The sequence below is a fragment of the Podarcis melisellensis genome (assembly GCF_964234715.1).
Source record: "Podarcis melisellensis genome assembly, chromosome: 6".
Classification (NCBI taxonomy): domain Eukaryota; kingdom Metazoa; phylum Chordata; class Lepidosauria; order Squamata; family Lacertidae; genus Podarcis; species Podarcis melisellensis.
Window position 1 is genome coordinate 74,951,289 of NC_138538.1, and position 16,336 is coordinate 74,967,624.

At 43.3% G+C, this 16,336-nt stretch overlaps 1 protein-coding gene across 1 annotated transcript in view; it reads left to right on the plus strand.

Annotated features, from left to right (window-relative positions):
* ABCA4 (ATP binding cassette subfamily A member 4) overlaps nucleotides 1-16,336 on the plus strand; it is a 100,555-nt gene that overhangs the window by 42,950 nt on the left and 41,269 nt on the right. The window contains exons 13-16 of the mRNA XM_081914071.1: nucleotides 2,334-2,539; nucleotides 3,529-3,705; nucleotides 8,927-9,149; nucleotides 13,905-14,126. Of these exons, the coding sequence (XP_081770197.1) occupies nucleotides 2,334-2,539; nucleotides 3,529-3,705; nucleotides 8,927-9,149; nucleotides 13,905-14,126 (828 nt within the window). The remainder of the gene's footprint in view (nucleotides 1-2,333; nucleotides 2,540-3,528; nucleotides 3,706-8,926; nucleotides 9,150-13,904; nucleotides 14,127-16,336) is intronic.

Here is a 16,336-nt window from a genome sequence, read left to right on the forward strand (position 1 = left end):
ACAAAAGTATTGTAATTTGGTTGAATCCTAACAAGGAAGCCAGAGCAGAAATAACTGTCTACCATTAAATTATAATTTTTTATTTGAGTTTAATCTAAATATTGTACTTAAGAGCATAAACAAGATGATAATTTGCTTGGAAAAATTCGTTTTTAATGATGTAAGTGGAAGCGGGAGACGTGAGGGAGTCCGCAATAGAACGAAAGGATGTTATGAAACCTATTCTGTTTGTTAAATATGTATCTGTAAAAAATCTTAATAAAATTTTTTATAAAAAAAAAAAAAATAAAACAACATAAGAAAAGTTTCTTTAGATGACAAGGCCAAACAAAGGAGACTTTACATTTCAGAGAAGTCTGCCTGTTAAATCACAAGTTGTCTGCAAGCACTTTGATGTACAGTAATTGTTGGTTGTTGGCTTGCCGAAAAGACCATCTAGATAGAAGATAAGATCAAACAAGTTGGCTTTGTGTGGCATTCTAAGAGGTGAGGTAATTAAACACATTTCTTCCTAGTCCGTTTAGGAACTGAATGCTGCCTACTTACTTGCCAAGATGAGACAATGATAATAACTCACTGGTTTCGGAGTTAGGAAGCTCAATAAAAATACAAATATATGGTTATGTGTGTTTTTTTTAATACTTGCCATGCCACGTTTGCAGTTCCCAATTGCTTTTTCTATAACAATGCACAGGAGTGTGATCAAATGTCAGTATATCAGCAGATATAAAGATACACTTAAAGCACACACACCCCAAAGGAATCCTGGGAACTGTACAGGAAATGACCAATTAATGTGTCTCTGAATGATGTGTGTTTGCGCATGCGCGCATGGCGCTGAACCCGGAAGTGACAGAAAATATCACTAAACACGTCCCTTAAAAGGTGGTACGGGGCAGGGCACACTTATGTGTGCCCTGCCAACATGTGTTGTATCTAGGAATGGAACCTCCAGGCAAAATGATTGTTGACTGTAGTTGAAGGGTGTTTGGAATTATAGCTCTGTTGGGGTGGTGAACTACAGTTCCCAGAATTCTTTCAGCAGGGGAAATGTGTTTTATGTATATCCCATGTACACATAGTGTCTTCTTCAGGGATGGACTATATAAGAAGTGTGGAATGGGATCCCTTCATCACCCCTAACACTTTTAAATAGATTCTGCTGGTCGTTACATAATAATAAAAGTTTGTGACAATTTTCCAGTCCAATAACTGTGTCTACCTCTGGATTGCTGCCATGGTTCCATTCATATTCCATCATTTCTATGTATTCATTGTGAAAGACACATTTTCAGATGCATCCTCAGCCCTCCTGCTCATTCCTACTGGGCATATATGCTAAGAACGCCTCCAGTTTTCACCCACAGCCCATGATTTCAACCCTTACACTTTTCCAAGCATGCAGAGTAAAGTGGAGGCTGAGTGAAGTGTTTACCCATAGAGAATTGTGTCTTGGTGCCTCCTCACTGCAGTGTGTTCTTTCTGTTGGATGTGCTGATGAGACACTTTCCTCTTGTCTCTACCTGGTGATTTTGTTTGCTCTCCCAGTCTTATTTTCCAGGTGGTGGGCTCACATTATCTTTTCCCTCTGTTTGCTGAGATGAAGGTTTTGCTTTGGTGTTCTTCCTGGCTAGACATTTCTTTAATGACCAGGCTCCCAACTCTCACCCTACAATTACTCCATTCAGGCTGCAATCCTACACCCATTGTAATCCACATTGAACTTGGGGGGGGGGCTCTCTTTTGAATTAGAAGTATGTAGGATTGCATTGTCAGTCTCCAACGTTACAGGATGGTAGTATAAATGTTAGATGTGGAATATTCTTAAGTTGGCCTTTTCAGTCTTTCCTTTTATCTTTTAATCACCAGTTTTTACATATCACTTTAGCATGAGAATAGGCATAGAAGTCTTAAGGCGTGTCTAGATTAAAATTTTAAATTGTTTTCAAGTCTCATGCATTTCCCAACCAAGAAACTACCAGCAATACAATTTCAAACTGGCTTCAATGTGTTGCGTTGATGTTGTTTTACAGCAGGGATAACCAAAATGGTGACTTCGAGATACTGGTTTTATTCAATTATTTCAGTTATTTATTAGTCATTTTTCAGGACCCAAACCCACAGAAAAATAAAAAGAATAAACCATCAGGCAGAATACAAATCCCATGGTCAGGGGTGATGGGGAGTCCAGCAACACCTAGAGGGCACCATGTTGGCTATCCCTGCCTTGGAGTAAGAAGCAAAAAAGTTATAGTGAACCCATTTGTGCTTATGTAATGCGTATGTCCTTTTGTCCTACTCCAATGTGTCTTCTACCTTTTTACTCTCTGCAGTGCTTGGCTCTTGATAAATTTGAAGGCCATGCTGATGAAACCCACGTGACTCACCGTGCCCTTTCTCTTCTGGAGGAGAATAAATTCTGGGCTGCTCTCATCTTTCCTGATCTGGACCCAAAAACCAGACTGCTGCCGCCTCATGTCAAATTCAAGATTCGCATGGATATAGATTCAGTGGAGAAAACGAACAAAATCAAAGACAGGTGATGGCAGTCTCGCATCTCGCAATGTGTTGAAGGCCTGGCCCAAGCTTGCCTTGCCTAGGCTATGGCACTAGGCCCAGGTTGGCTGGAGTTAGAATATAAATCAGAGCAGCCAAGACATTTCAGTGACTAAGACGGAATATCCCGGTGGTGAAAAAATTATAATAAAAAGCTAGATAAATGATATTTTGCTACTCTTTGAGGGTTTGCCACCCCAAATTCTGCCTAATGGTAATCCCTAAATCAGAGGGTGTTATGAGGCAGATGAGCAGATGCTTGATAATATACAGCCATCCTTTATATGATGGTACAGTGTGGAATGCACATCTAGAATTGGACCCCACATTGTGTAGACTGTGGTAACAGAAGAGAAGCCTTGAAAGCCTGATTTACTCGGTGTAACATAATTTATGGTAACATAAAAAGCAAAGATAGCTGTGTTAGTTCATAGGAAGAGCTGGAAAAAACAAGATATTGGGAAATAACTTGAATAGGACCAACTTAAAAAGTTACAAAATAGTGAGCAAGCTTTCTCCAGAATTCTTCGTCAGGTCGGATGCTGTACAAAGCTGGGGGGAGGAGATAGGAGATAGGAGAAGAAAACACAAAGAGTACATTAAAAATTGGCTGGATATTATAGCCATACTGTTTGCATTTAGGCTCAGTCTCAAAATGGAGGCTGCAGACTGGCTGAATTAATCTCTGCTAGGTGTTGCGGGTTTCAGGTTACACTTAGGATTCTGAGACAAAGAAGCAATGGCCGAAAAGCCAATTTGGAAAGTATAAAACACCAACAGTGACCTAGATCTATCTCCAGCCTTAAGCTAAACACACAAGTTCCTAGCTGGGCGGGGATCTGTAGTTCTCATCAAGGTAGAGCTGCCACTTTTTCAACCTTGAATAGTGTAAGTCTGAGGCTCTGTCAATTGTAATGTCAACCCTAGTCAGCTTTCTAGGTTGGATATAGTAATGTTTTTATGTCTTCACAGGTACTGGGATCCTGGCCCAAGAGCTGACCCAGTGGATGATCTGCGTTACATCTGGGGAGGGTTTGCATATCTGCAAGACATGGTTGAGCATGGAATCATCAAGACGCAGACTGGAGTTGAAGTGCCTTCGGGGATCTACCTGCAACAAATGCCCTATCCTTGCTTTGTAGATGATGTGTGAGTAAGAGCAGCCACAGTGATCTGTTTCTGATAACTAATTGGGTGGCTGGGTGGGTGGCAGATTGGATTTTACAGGGGGCTTGGCTGCTTTTTGCCTTTGATCTTGCTGAAAAGCTGGAGAAATCCAGGATGAAGGTATTAGGCAAATCTCCTCCCCACCCCCAAGGAGTCCAGGATGGGTTGCTGCCCTGGTTAAGTCTGAGATAAGGAGGCTGGAACAAAAAAACAACAACACCAAAGCACTGGAGCGTTTTAAAACTTTAAAATAGAGAACAGCAAGGAGACCTTAGGTCTAGGATAACTTCCATTGGGAAAACAACAATCCATGGATTCATTAGCAGGAATGTACAGGAGAAGTTAGAGCTGTCTGAATCTTGCCATAAAACAAAAGGAGAGGGGAAAGAGCTTTTGTTTTTTAAAAACTCCTCTGGTTTTTAACAAGAACTTGAAGGAAGGTTTGGTGAAACAGTACAGTGTTCCAAAACAATCAGTGGCTTTCCCTATCTCTGGAAAACATTTTACACTGACCGACCTAGCAGGATTTTGTTCACTTTTTCTCTCATGCAGCCACAGATACTGTGTGGGCGGTTGTGCCCCAGAAACGCACTTGCAAATCAGGGAGCCAGAGACTCTCCTAGCTGTGGAGCTGCCACTGGGGATTCCAGTGCAGTGAAATCGACAGTGTGTCTGACTAGAATCAGGTTGATGGCCCATCTGGTCTGTTGTCCTGCTCCCATGGTGGCCAACCAGATGCCTGCGAGAAGCCCCAAAGCAGGACCTAAGTGTAGTCTCCTCACTTGTGATTCCCAGCAACTGGCACTCAGAGCCACACTATCAGAAGCATAACCATTGTGGTTTGTCTGATCCTCTTTTAAGACCTCCCAAGTTGGATGCTATAACTGTTCCTTATGGGACCGAACTGCAGCATTTATCTGGGCTGCGTGAAGAAGTACAGCCATACCTCGGGTTACAGCCGCTTCAGGTTGCATTTTTTCGGGTTGTGGACCACCAAAACCCAGAAGTACCGGAACAGGTTACTTCCGGGTTTTGGCGGTTGCACTTTGCGCATGCGCAGAAGTGCCGAATTGCAACCCGCGCGTGCGCAGGTGCAGGTTGCGAATGCTGCGGGTTGCATCCCGCATGGATCACATTCGCAACCCGAGCGTCCACTGTACTTTCTTTTGTCTGTCCCAAATATTCCAACATTCAGCTTCACAGGATCTTTCCCGAGTTCTAGTGGTATGAGAGAGAGAGAGAGAGAGGGTCAAAAACTTCCTTGTCTGTATCACGTTCAAACACCTGATCAGCTATTAAGCTCGCAGTCTTTTCCTTTCAGACTTACATACCCCACAGGCCTGTTTTGAAGTTTTGTATGCGAGTGGGGAGTGATAATATGTCATCCTGAGCTCCTTCGTAAAAGTAAACAAACGTAATAAATGATAAACAAAACTTGAATAACTTATCAGCACCCTGCCCCTGTAACAAAATCTATGAGCAGATAAACATGAAGTTAATAATGTTGCAGTAAAAATACAATACAAGCAACAAATCAAGCACAAGAATAAAACCAAAACAGGCAATTCAAAATAGGAAGCAAAGAAGTAAAACCCCATACCAGAAAGATATAAGAGTAGGCACCATGCCAGGCCTCTTTAGGCAGGGCATTCCACAATGGGTGGGTCTGCCGTTGGGGCTTGTCAACCTGGGAAGGTAGCCCATTGAGGAGAAGGAAAACTGATCCTAAACCTCTGCTGCCTTGCAGCATATCTTTGGGAGAAGAGAAGGCTAAGGAGTAAACCCTACACAAATTTGGAGTGGAGTCCCTAAGATGGTTGTTGTCTGACCCTCCATGCTCATTGTCCAGGCTTGTGCCATGGGGTGGTCACTTAGGTGCAGTTAACACAGTGGTTTGACTTCACTCTTGGAGGCACACTCCATTGACAGACAGATGCCAACAAAAAACAAAGGGGTCTGCCACTAAAAAGGCCTTTTCTGTCATAGCCACCCACGGCCTTCGCTAGGCGGGGACACTCGGAGAAGGGCCTCAGATGATGGCTTGGGTAGGGACATGTGGGAAGAGGTCATTCCTCAGATACCAAAGCCTCCAAACAATGAAGAGCTTTAAATGTCACACCTCTGAAAGATCAGCATTGTGAATAGTTCTGCAGCTACAGTATCTGAGCATCTTCCTTTGCAGGGTTTTGTGGAGGCTCAGCTGCTTGTGCTGCTATGTGCAGGAATGGGGTAGGGGGTGGTAGGGTCATCTTCATGCATACAGCATTGGAGTTTTGTGTATCGCCCCCTAACAAAAACCTAACAATATCAAATTCTTCAGCCTCTTACTTCAACTTCAGCTATCCATTAAGTTCAGCAATCCTGAGGTTAGAAGCTGAATGAACTTTCTTTTTCAGATTACAGAGGGTAAGAGACCAGGCCCAGGGTCTAGCTTTTTCTAAAGGTTTCGCATTCCTTTGATTTATCATCAATCATCATTAACCCCCAGGTCTCTTCTTTACATACAGGGAAGGGTTCTTAATGCCATTTTTAAACTGGTTTCACAATGGGGAAATGCCCATGTAAAACGAGAGCTAGATTAATAGTGTAGGCCCAACACATAATGAGACAAGATCCCACTTACATCTTTTATAATTCCGCTTTCAAAGTTGCTTTAAGGCTGTCTCTTCTAAGTCATAGTATGCTGGGTATGTGCTGCCATAGCTGCTTGTCTGTGAATGCAGTGCCTGCCTCTGATGAAAGACAGCCCTCTGGTGGTTAGACCCAATAGCATAATTCTTGCATGTAAACACTATTCTTTTAGATTCATGCATTTTTAAAAATAATTAATTAAATTAAATTAAGCATTGACAATACTGCACTGAGCATACAACCTTCCACCAGGTAAAAGATATATTTAATATGTGGCATTTTTCCTACCTAGAAGGCACCTCAGTTTGGGGAAAATGCCGCAAAGGTTCATTTTACAACATCACATGTGAAAAATCACTCTCGTGTATCTGTTGTCATGACGGATTATGGAAATACAGTCTCGCATGGCTCCCTCCCCAGTGAATATACTGGCTCTATGCAGGAAAAAAGTGGCATGAATCAGGTTGAGGTCCTAACTTGGGAGTTGAACTCAGTGGCAGTTACTTATGAGTAGACATGTGTAGGATTGCATTGTCAGGATAGCAATGGGTTGGAGCTAACTAAATTCTACTCAGAGTAGACCCATGGAAATTAATGGACCTAAGTTAGTTATATTTAATGATTTCAATGGGTTTACTCAGAGTATACTAATGCTGAGTACAACTCAGTGTGTGCACTGTGTAGCAGCATCTCCCTGCAAATATAACAATATTTCTTACTTTCCTTGTAAGGTTGAAGTATGTGAAAGTAAAGTCACAAGTATTGTTCTAGTTGGGTGTCATTTGTATGTTGTTTATATACTTATCATATTGATATCCCATCTTTTATCCCAGGAACTCATGATCCACCCTCATTTTCTCTCTCTCTAGACAACATAGGCTGAAAGTCAGTGAACGGGCTTCATGGCTAAATGAGAATTTAAACCCAGCTCTCCCCATTCCTTGCCCAACATACTAGCTGCAACATGCTGGCTATTTGACAAGATATTGGTAGGGGGACGGGAAATACACGGCGGCTTGGCACTCTGAAAGTGAAGTTTGGCAGGGAAGCCTTATCATGAAGCAATAACAGCAGAATCCTCAAGGGCAGCATTTTGTGGTCTCTAGTTTCTATTTCTGTTTCCTTTTTAAACACAAGGGTCTGTCTGGGAGGCACCAGCTTGCAAAATATATCCCTTCTCTGCCACAAATAGCATGGCCTAGATTAATTCTCAAAAACACTCTTTTTCTCCATTTGTCCAGTAGCGACCTCACTTAGCAGCCAAGGTGAGAAATATTCTGCCTCTGCGTTCCTTTTGTTTCTGACTTGATCTGTCTTGCCATGATCTTATCTTTGGCTCCAGATGCCACCCCCTCTCCTAGCAGCACAGACAAAACAGACGCAGATAATCCCATAAACATATGATACAGGTTTATTTCCCCCCCCCCCTTTAATTGCTACATCTCCATGTGCTGACTTGATTGTATCCTCAAGGAGGAGGCATGGCTGTGCAAAAGGGCAAGATCTGCCTCTAGATCAGGTATTTGAGATGGGTAATTGATCGCAGGGCTTTGGCACAGTCAGTGTGGGTTCAGCCACAGCACAAGATTGCTACCTGTGCATGGCAGGGAAAGAATATTCCAGCAGATGATGATACACCTGTGAACAATTTAGACCTGCTCCCTCTTTCCATTTTTAATTTGATTTGTTCCATTGAATTGAGATTGCCATTAACACAGAGCTCACAAAATCAGAAGGTGTTTTCTGTTCCCATAATGAAAAACCTTAGACAAAGATAAATCAACCACCAAGTGGAAATAGCAGCGAGCAGACTGGGGAAAGGCGCTGTTGCCAGCTGTGGCCGACTATGGGGTTGAGGCGCTCATCTCGCTTCATTGGCCGAGGGAGCTGGCGTACATCTTCCGGGTCATGTGGCCAGCATGACTAAGCCGTTTCTGGCGAACCAGAGCAGCGCACGGAAACACTGTTTACCTTCCCGCCAGAGCGGTACCTATTTATCTACTTGCACTTTGACGTGCTTTCGAACTGCTAGGTTGGCAGGAGCAGGGACCGAGCAACAGGAGCTCACCCTGTTGTGGGGATTTGAACCACCGACCTTTGATTGGCAAGTCCTAGGCTCTGTGGTTTAACCCACAGTGCCACCCGCGACCTGTTGCCAACTCTACCGAATCTTAAATATATTGGGAGTTTATATGGGTTATGAACTGTCTGCAATAACAGGAAGGCGATTTTTAAAAAGGCAGAACCCATAAATCCTTATGGGGCACCATTTCCTGTTCAAGCGAAATCCATTATTTAAATCCACTTTCCTAATAATGAAACTGCACTGTCTTAGGGATCCCGTGACGCTGTGCACTCACACCAGTTTTATGCCAAGTTAACTTTCACAACTTCCCCTGAAGAAAACTAGAAAGCATAGTTTGAGGATGCTCTGAATTCTCATGGAAAACATTGGAGGTTTCCCTAGAGAGAAGGAACGGCTGTTAGACCAGTTTCAATCCGTGCGTCCCTTTCGCACTGCCTCTTGGAGACGGTATGATTTTAACCTTTGTTTTATTTCTTTCCTGGGCAGCTTCATGGTTACTCTGAACCGTGCCTTCCCTATCTTCATGGTGCTTGCTTGGATCTACTCTGTCTCCATGATGGTAAAGAGTATTGTGCTGGAAAAAGAAATGAGGCTGAAAGAGGCCATGAAGAACAGGGGGCTCACTAGCGGGGCTGTCTGGTTCACCTGGTTCCTAGACAGCTTCATCATGATGGCTGTGAGCACGTTTCTCCTGACGACTCTCATTACGGTAAGAGCATCACCTCCAGGCGAGGAGCGTTTTTCTTTTTCAAGGCCCAGACGTGCCATTTTGCACTCATGCTGCCAGTACTACCAAGGAATAATGGGAGCTATACAAAAAAGAGACAGACAGACATGCTGGAAGGATCAGCCTCCCGAGCACGTAGCAGCAGGCACATTCCTTTAGGTAGCCCCCAAAGGCAGCATCAGCACTTGACAGAGATAGATATGTTTACTCCTGAGAGACTCGCAAGATTGCCTTCATGACAGTGCCTCAGGTTGGATTAGGTTTGACAGGTCACGTTCTAAACATTGCTGCTCACTTCAAGGAGGCCTCAGAAAGCAGGAATTTCTCTCTCTCTCTTTCTCTCTTTCTCTCACTAAGTCTCTCTCTCACTTCTTTTTAAACCTTACTGTGAGGCATCTACCCTCTAACTCATTTGTCACAACCACCAGCTGTTCGCTTGGTTCGAAAAAATACGTTGCTTCCGGGAGGGGGCACACAGAGTCATACCACTCAAGTGTGTCCCTCGGCGTTTGCTTTGATCTTTTCAATAAGCTTCTCCGCATTCCTCTATTTGGTCTGCAAAGTCTTATATAGGAAGCTGCCAGGTTAGACCACTGGTGCATCTCACTCAGTGTTGTCTTCAGTGACCGGCGGTGGTTTCAGACAGGGGTTTTGCTCAGGAAAATTAACCACAAACCCCCCACATTTTGGATAACCTCCAAAGCTGTGCCAAACTTTTGCAGTTGTTTTGCCAGACCTATTTAGCGGTGCTGTGGATTTAACCTGGGGGACCTGTTGCATGCTCCGTCACTGAGCTGCAGCCCATCCCTTAACCTCTTTCTTTCCTTCCCTCTGACTTACTCGGCCTTCTAACGTCCACCAGACATGATAACTGGGCATTGCTTTGCAAAATGTAGAATGGCCCTCTTAGTGACTGCAAATATGCGCAACGCAGAGGGTGCCATAAAAGACCAGAATCCACCTTTCGGCTTAATTGCTCACACAAAATTATCCAGACTGTTGATTCTCTCAGGAAAGAATAACATTGAGCTGCCTTGTAGAGTTGCACAACAAGGAAATTTTTGAATTCTCCAAAAGCTTTATATAAATGCTGAATGTTATCCAGTGAGCATTCTAGGATAGTTCCCAATGGATTCTCCCTTGCTCAAAATACTCATGGACATCCAGTGAAGTGGAATGTTGGAAGATTCAGGACAGAAAAAGGACAGCCCATAATTAAACAGTGGAACTCACTCCTGCAGGCCACCAACTTGGGGGGCTTTAAAAGAGGATTAGACAAATTCATGGAGGATATCGGTGGTTACAAGCCATGATGGCTGCATCCCGCCTTCATGCTTGGAGGCAGCACACAAGAAGGGAGAGTGCTGTTGTGCTCAGGTTCTGTTTGTGGGTTTCCCATAGGCATCAGGTTGGCCACTGTGAGAACAGGATACTGGGCTAGATGGGCCAATGCCTGATCCAACAGAGCTATTCTTAAGTTCATTAGAAGATAGAACTCTTGCTTTTAAGTCACGGGTCATCTTGGCAGCTGGTGGGTGGAGTGCACCTTTCATGCCTCTGAGTAAATAGTGCCTGGGAAATTTCTCCTGACAAAGGCGAAGCTGAAAATGCAGTGGGAACTATTCTGTCCTATTGGGAACTACTTAACAGCATGAAAACATACCTCTGTATACCCATTGGCTTGGCTTTTTTTGTTCTGTTTCTTCTTGTTGGGTGTGGCGCTCTTGTTTTTTCCTGGTGACCCTAAGGATTTCTTTCTTTATTTAATGTTCTGCTTCCTTTTGCTGTTTGTTTATTATAAGGGTTCTATGTTGTTATGATTGCTTTGTGATCTGCTGCGTTCTAAAACAAAAGACAAAGCCTTCCTGATAAAGATGACTCTGGATGCCAGAATCTTAGCGCTTACTAAAGAACAAATATTTGTAAACAACTACTGCTAAAGCACAGTTTACTTTTATGAGAAAGGCCTGCTCTTGTTCAATTATTCCTCTGCCAGGCCTACCTGAACTGATATGGTGTGTCAGCTTTGACATTGTAGCTTGGCTTAGGTATGCAGTCCTATAGTTAGCACTTAACTTTGACACCACATTAATTTGGTGCTTATTGTTTGTTTGAGTTCACCAGCAGGGCTGATGTTATTTATATCTGGTGTTTCCCCCCTGGACTGAGGTTGTTTCCCACTTCAAGTTCAGATCAGTGTATTCAATATATCTTTTTCTTCTTCTCTAGAATACGGTAGTTAATGCCTTACGTGCCACATGTACGTTGCCAAATACTGCTGTTAAGAGAATGGCTTTGGCAGTATCTTTTGAAGAGTACATTAGGGGATCTGACATCTGACATATTGGCAAACTATGAGCTGGTTGTTGGCAATAGACCCCTGGTGATATAATCAGATACGCTAAAGGCCGACACATTCCTCTATAGGAGTTTATGCTAGCAGTGATATCATACCAGTAGTAATTCATACTGTATATTGTGCTATTCCATTACTGCCACTTTTCGTGTGTCATTCTTCCTTGCACAAGCATAATTATACTTAATGTTAATAATTACTGCTGCACATGAACAAGCACACTTCCTGTGTGGGATAAAACAACAATGATGGTCAATTGTCATTTGTAACTTTTGTCAAAAAATAGCTGTAGATATACAAGGCCTAAAAGTACAGAACAATTATCTCTCCCACTTGATTAGATAAAGCTAACCTTCAGTTGAGGTCCAACTGTTCACTGTAATGGGGTCCTTAAAGATTCATAAAGATCATCCTTGGTTTACTTAGCAGTGCAAAGGATCCTGGTAGATCTTAACCACCCTCATGAGATCTCCCTGGTTCTGGGTATTTGAATGTCATTTAGCAGCAAAATACTATTTCAGCTTTTTAAAAGACAGCAACTTTTAAAAAGACAGTTGATTCCCTTCTTCATGGACCCTATTTTTCAGAGAACTGTAATCTGGGGAGAAGAGATGACATGCATAATCAGAATATGCTCTGAAAATTCAGTATTTTGGCTTTTTGGTTTATTTTTAAGCATCGGCTTTCAGGCAAAGGTGCAGTGTGTGAATTTGTATAAAAACATTTCAAGCAAACTAGGGAGGTGGAGGAACATGTTTTTAGCCCCATTCGAAATCTCTTACTTTTCACATTTTGTAAAATTTTAGTCTGGTTGAACTATCTATTTGACTGCTATAGGATGCAATGCTGTACATGCTTATCCGAGAAACAGTCGCATTGAACTCAATAGGATGTCTGAGTAGACATGCATAGAGTTGCAGTCATAGCAAAGTGATTGTCCCTTGACCAACAGAGGGCAGCTGCACAATTTATGCTGGGAGGAGCAATGATAACTTGATATTTTTTTCAATAGCAACAATCCCACATGCTAGACTAGACCTGTGCCTTTGAACTGCACTTAGAGCAAGTGAGGGTGCTGCCTTAATGATGAGCCAGAAATCTGGACAAGTCTTCTGAACTGCTGTGTTCATCAACCTTTTATTCGACCGTCAGTCAGAAAAAAGTACATTTGTCAATACACAGGTAAACATCCAGGAAGATTTTAGAGCTTAGCCAACACTAAAATGGGCTAAACAGATAGCCCCATATCAATACAGTCAATTATAGTCTTGCGACGCTTAAAAGCTAAAAAAAGAAATTTGGCCACTCAGGAAGGTATAGCTCTAGTGACATTATTCAGCAAGTATAAAACCTGGTTTTTTCCGGGTAGGAAGCTAAATTGACATAGGAGTGGGTCTATAAAATTTTGTCTAAGCTCTGCATAAGAAGGGCAAGTCAAGAGAATGTGTTCGGTGGACTCAACCACACCCATGGCACAATGACAGGTTTTCTGGGCGTATGGTATGAACTGCTGTGTTTGAACTCTACCCTGTGATGGTGGTACTCTTGCCTTGTTATCACCCAGTTCTCGGTACAGGGATGAGGAACCTGTGGCCCTTCTGATGATGTTGAACTACAACTCCCATCATCCCTGAGCATTGGTCCTGCTGGCTGGGGCTGATGGGAGTTGGAATCCAACAACATCTGGAGAGAAATTCACCCAGTGCCTTTCTAGGAGTGTGCAGGGTCATCCTGACATCTTTTAATCCACGGCAGGCTACCTTCCCTGCAAGATAGCTCCTGGTAACCATGCCCTGATCTTAAAGGAGGCTGCATTACCCAAAATGCCTGATCTTGAAGCTAAGGTTTTACTAGCAACTCAATGACATTGAGCAACCTGCTGCAGCAATATTGCAACACCCTTGCATGAAAGGAGAAGTATGATGAAGCCACACTGATGACATGCACAGCACAGAACAAACAGCACAGCTTAAGCTGCCTGTTACTATGATGTGGCATTTTACAAGGATTGGATATGTTGCATGACCACATAGGATACTTAAAGAAATTCTCATACAGGTGCATCCTTACACAAAACACACACACAGTTGTTGAACAGAGCTAGATACACCCTTCATATATCTTATTGTCTGGAAGAAGGTAGAATATCAGACCTACTGACTTGAGTTTCACCCCAGCCCTTCTTTTTCCAATAGACTCTGACATAAATGCCTAGGCAGAGAGGATGGACAGCAATGAATGAGCAGAGATGAGTTCTGGTCTCCGCCATGCCGTCAATGGAGACTGTGATTAACTGGATCTCTCTCTCTCTCTCTCTCTCTCTCTCTCTCTCTCTCTCTCTCTCTCTCTCTCTCTCTTTTTCTTTCTTTCTTTCAATGCAGTATGGCAGAGTGCTTCATTACAGCAACCCCCACCTCCTGTTCCTGTTCCTGTTGACCTTCACCACGGCCAGCATCATGCAGTGCTTCTTGCTTAGCACCTTCTTCTCCAAGGCTAATCTGGCAGCTGCCTGCAGTGGCGTCATCTACTTTACCCTATACTTGCCTCACATCGTTTGCTTTGCCTGGCAGGACCGGCTGACTTTTAAGCTAAAGATTATGGCGGTAAGAAATCCTCTTCACCCACTACCACCACCCTACTCAATAGAAACCACAGTGCCCTCTAAACTGTGTCATTTATAAGTTTTATAATTTCATCTTGTTTTCTCAACATCTTGGAAGCCTCATAGGTGGGAGATCAATAGAAACCCATTGGAAGAGGTTAAAAACTTTAAATACTTAGGCATCCACTTCCAATATAATGCTTCCTGTAAATACTATTGTAAGCTTGCACTTAATGGAGTGGATACTCTAACACTAGCTCTGGCTATCACCTGTATCTTCTTTAACAGAGGGAACCAGTTCATCCCAGCTGCACTAAAGGTTTTCAATGCCAAAGTAGCCCCAAAACTCCTGTACGACATTCCATTATGGATTGGTGCAGTTAAGCAATCGTTGGAACGCTTCCAATCTAAATTTATGTGCAAACTCCTGGCGCTGCCAAATTGTGTGCCATATACAGCTATTTGTCTGGAAATTGGGCAAAGGCTGCTGGAAACCAAAGTTTGGCTCACCACTATAAAATTCTGGTTCAACCTACATTTCATATTCGATCTATCTTCTTTAACTTTCCACATGCTGGCAGAATCCCACTACTCCAAATTGCTAGGTTGCATTGAGAGCAAAATCAGAACCTGTGGCCTATCACTCGAGTCACTGCTTGTTGTTGTTGTTTAGTTGTTTAGTCGTGTCCAGCTCTTCATGACCCCATGGACCAGAGCACGCCAGGCACTTCTGTCTTCCACTGTCTTCCGCAGTTTGGTCAGACTCATGTTTGTAGCTTCGAGAACACTGTCCAACCATCTCATCCTCTGTCGTCCCCTTCTCCTTGTGCCCTCCATCTTTCCCAACATCAGGGTCTTTTCCAGGGAGTCTTCTCTTCTCATGAGGTGGCCAAAGTCTTGGAGCCTCAGCTTCACGATCTGTCCTTCCAGTGAGCACTCAGGGCTGATTTCCTTAAGAATGGATGCGTTTGATCTTCTTGCAGTCCATGGGACTCTCAAGGGTCTCCTCCAGCACCATAATTCAAAAGCATCAATTCTTCAGCAACCAGCCTTCTTTATGGTCCAGCTCTCACTTCCATACATCACTACTGGGAAAACCATGGCTTTAACTATACGGACCTTTGTTGGCAAGGTGATGTCTCTGCTTTTTAAGATGCTGTCTAGGTTTGCCAACACCTTTCTCCCAAGGAGCAGGTGTCTTTTAATGTTGTGACTGTTGTCACCATCTGCAGTGCTCATGGAGCCCAAGAAAGTAAAATCTCTCACTGCCTCCATTTCTTCCCCTTCTATTTGCCAGGAGGTGATGGGCCCAGTGGCTATGATCTTTGTTTTTTTGATGTTGAGCTTCAGACCATATTTTGCGCTCTCTTCTTTCACCCTCATTAAAAGGTTCTTTAATTCCTCCTCACTTTCTGCCATCAAGGTTGTGTCATCTGCATATCTGAGGTTGTTGATATTTCTTCCGGCGATCTTAATTCCGGCTTGGGATTCATCCAGCCCAGCCTTTCGCATGATGAATTCTGCATATAAGTTAAATAAGCAGGGGGACAATATGCAGCCTTGCCGTACTCCTTTCCCAATTTTGAACCAATCAGTTGTTCCATATCCAGTTCTAACTGTAGCTTCTTGTCCCACATAGAGATTTCTCAGGAGCTTCTTGTCCCACATAGAGATTTCTCAGGAGACAGATGAGGTGATCAGGCACTCCCATTTCTTTAAGAACTTGCCATAGTTTGCTGTGGTCGACACAGTCAAAGGCTTTTGCATATTCAATGAAGCAGAAGTAGATGTCTTTCTGGAACTCTCTAGCTTTCTCCATAAGCCAGCGCATGTTTGCAATTTGGTCTCTGGTTCCTCTGCCTCTTCTAAATCCAGCTTGTACTTCTGGGAGTTCTCGGTCCATATACTGCTTGAGCCTTCCTTGTAGAATTTTTTAAGCATAACCTTGCTAGCGTGTGAAATGAGTGCAATTGTGCGGTAGTTGGAGCATTCTTTGGCACTGCCCTTCGAGTCACTGCTTACGCTCCCACAATTGGAAGCATATCAGACAATCAAGTGTAGAATACTAGAGTTTGAATTCCAAACCCTTTGCCGTGCAGCCAACAAAACCTGTTCCCCATTGGGGTTGGGAATTACATACTCGCTTGGCCAGGACACTCCATATTTACACCAGCTGTACGATCCCCACCTACGCAGAGCTCTTTCCCTCAC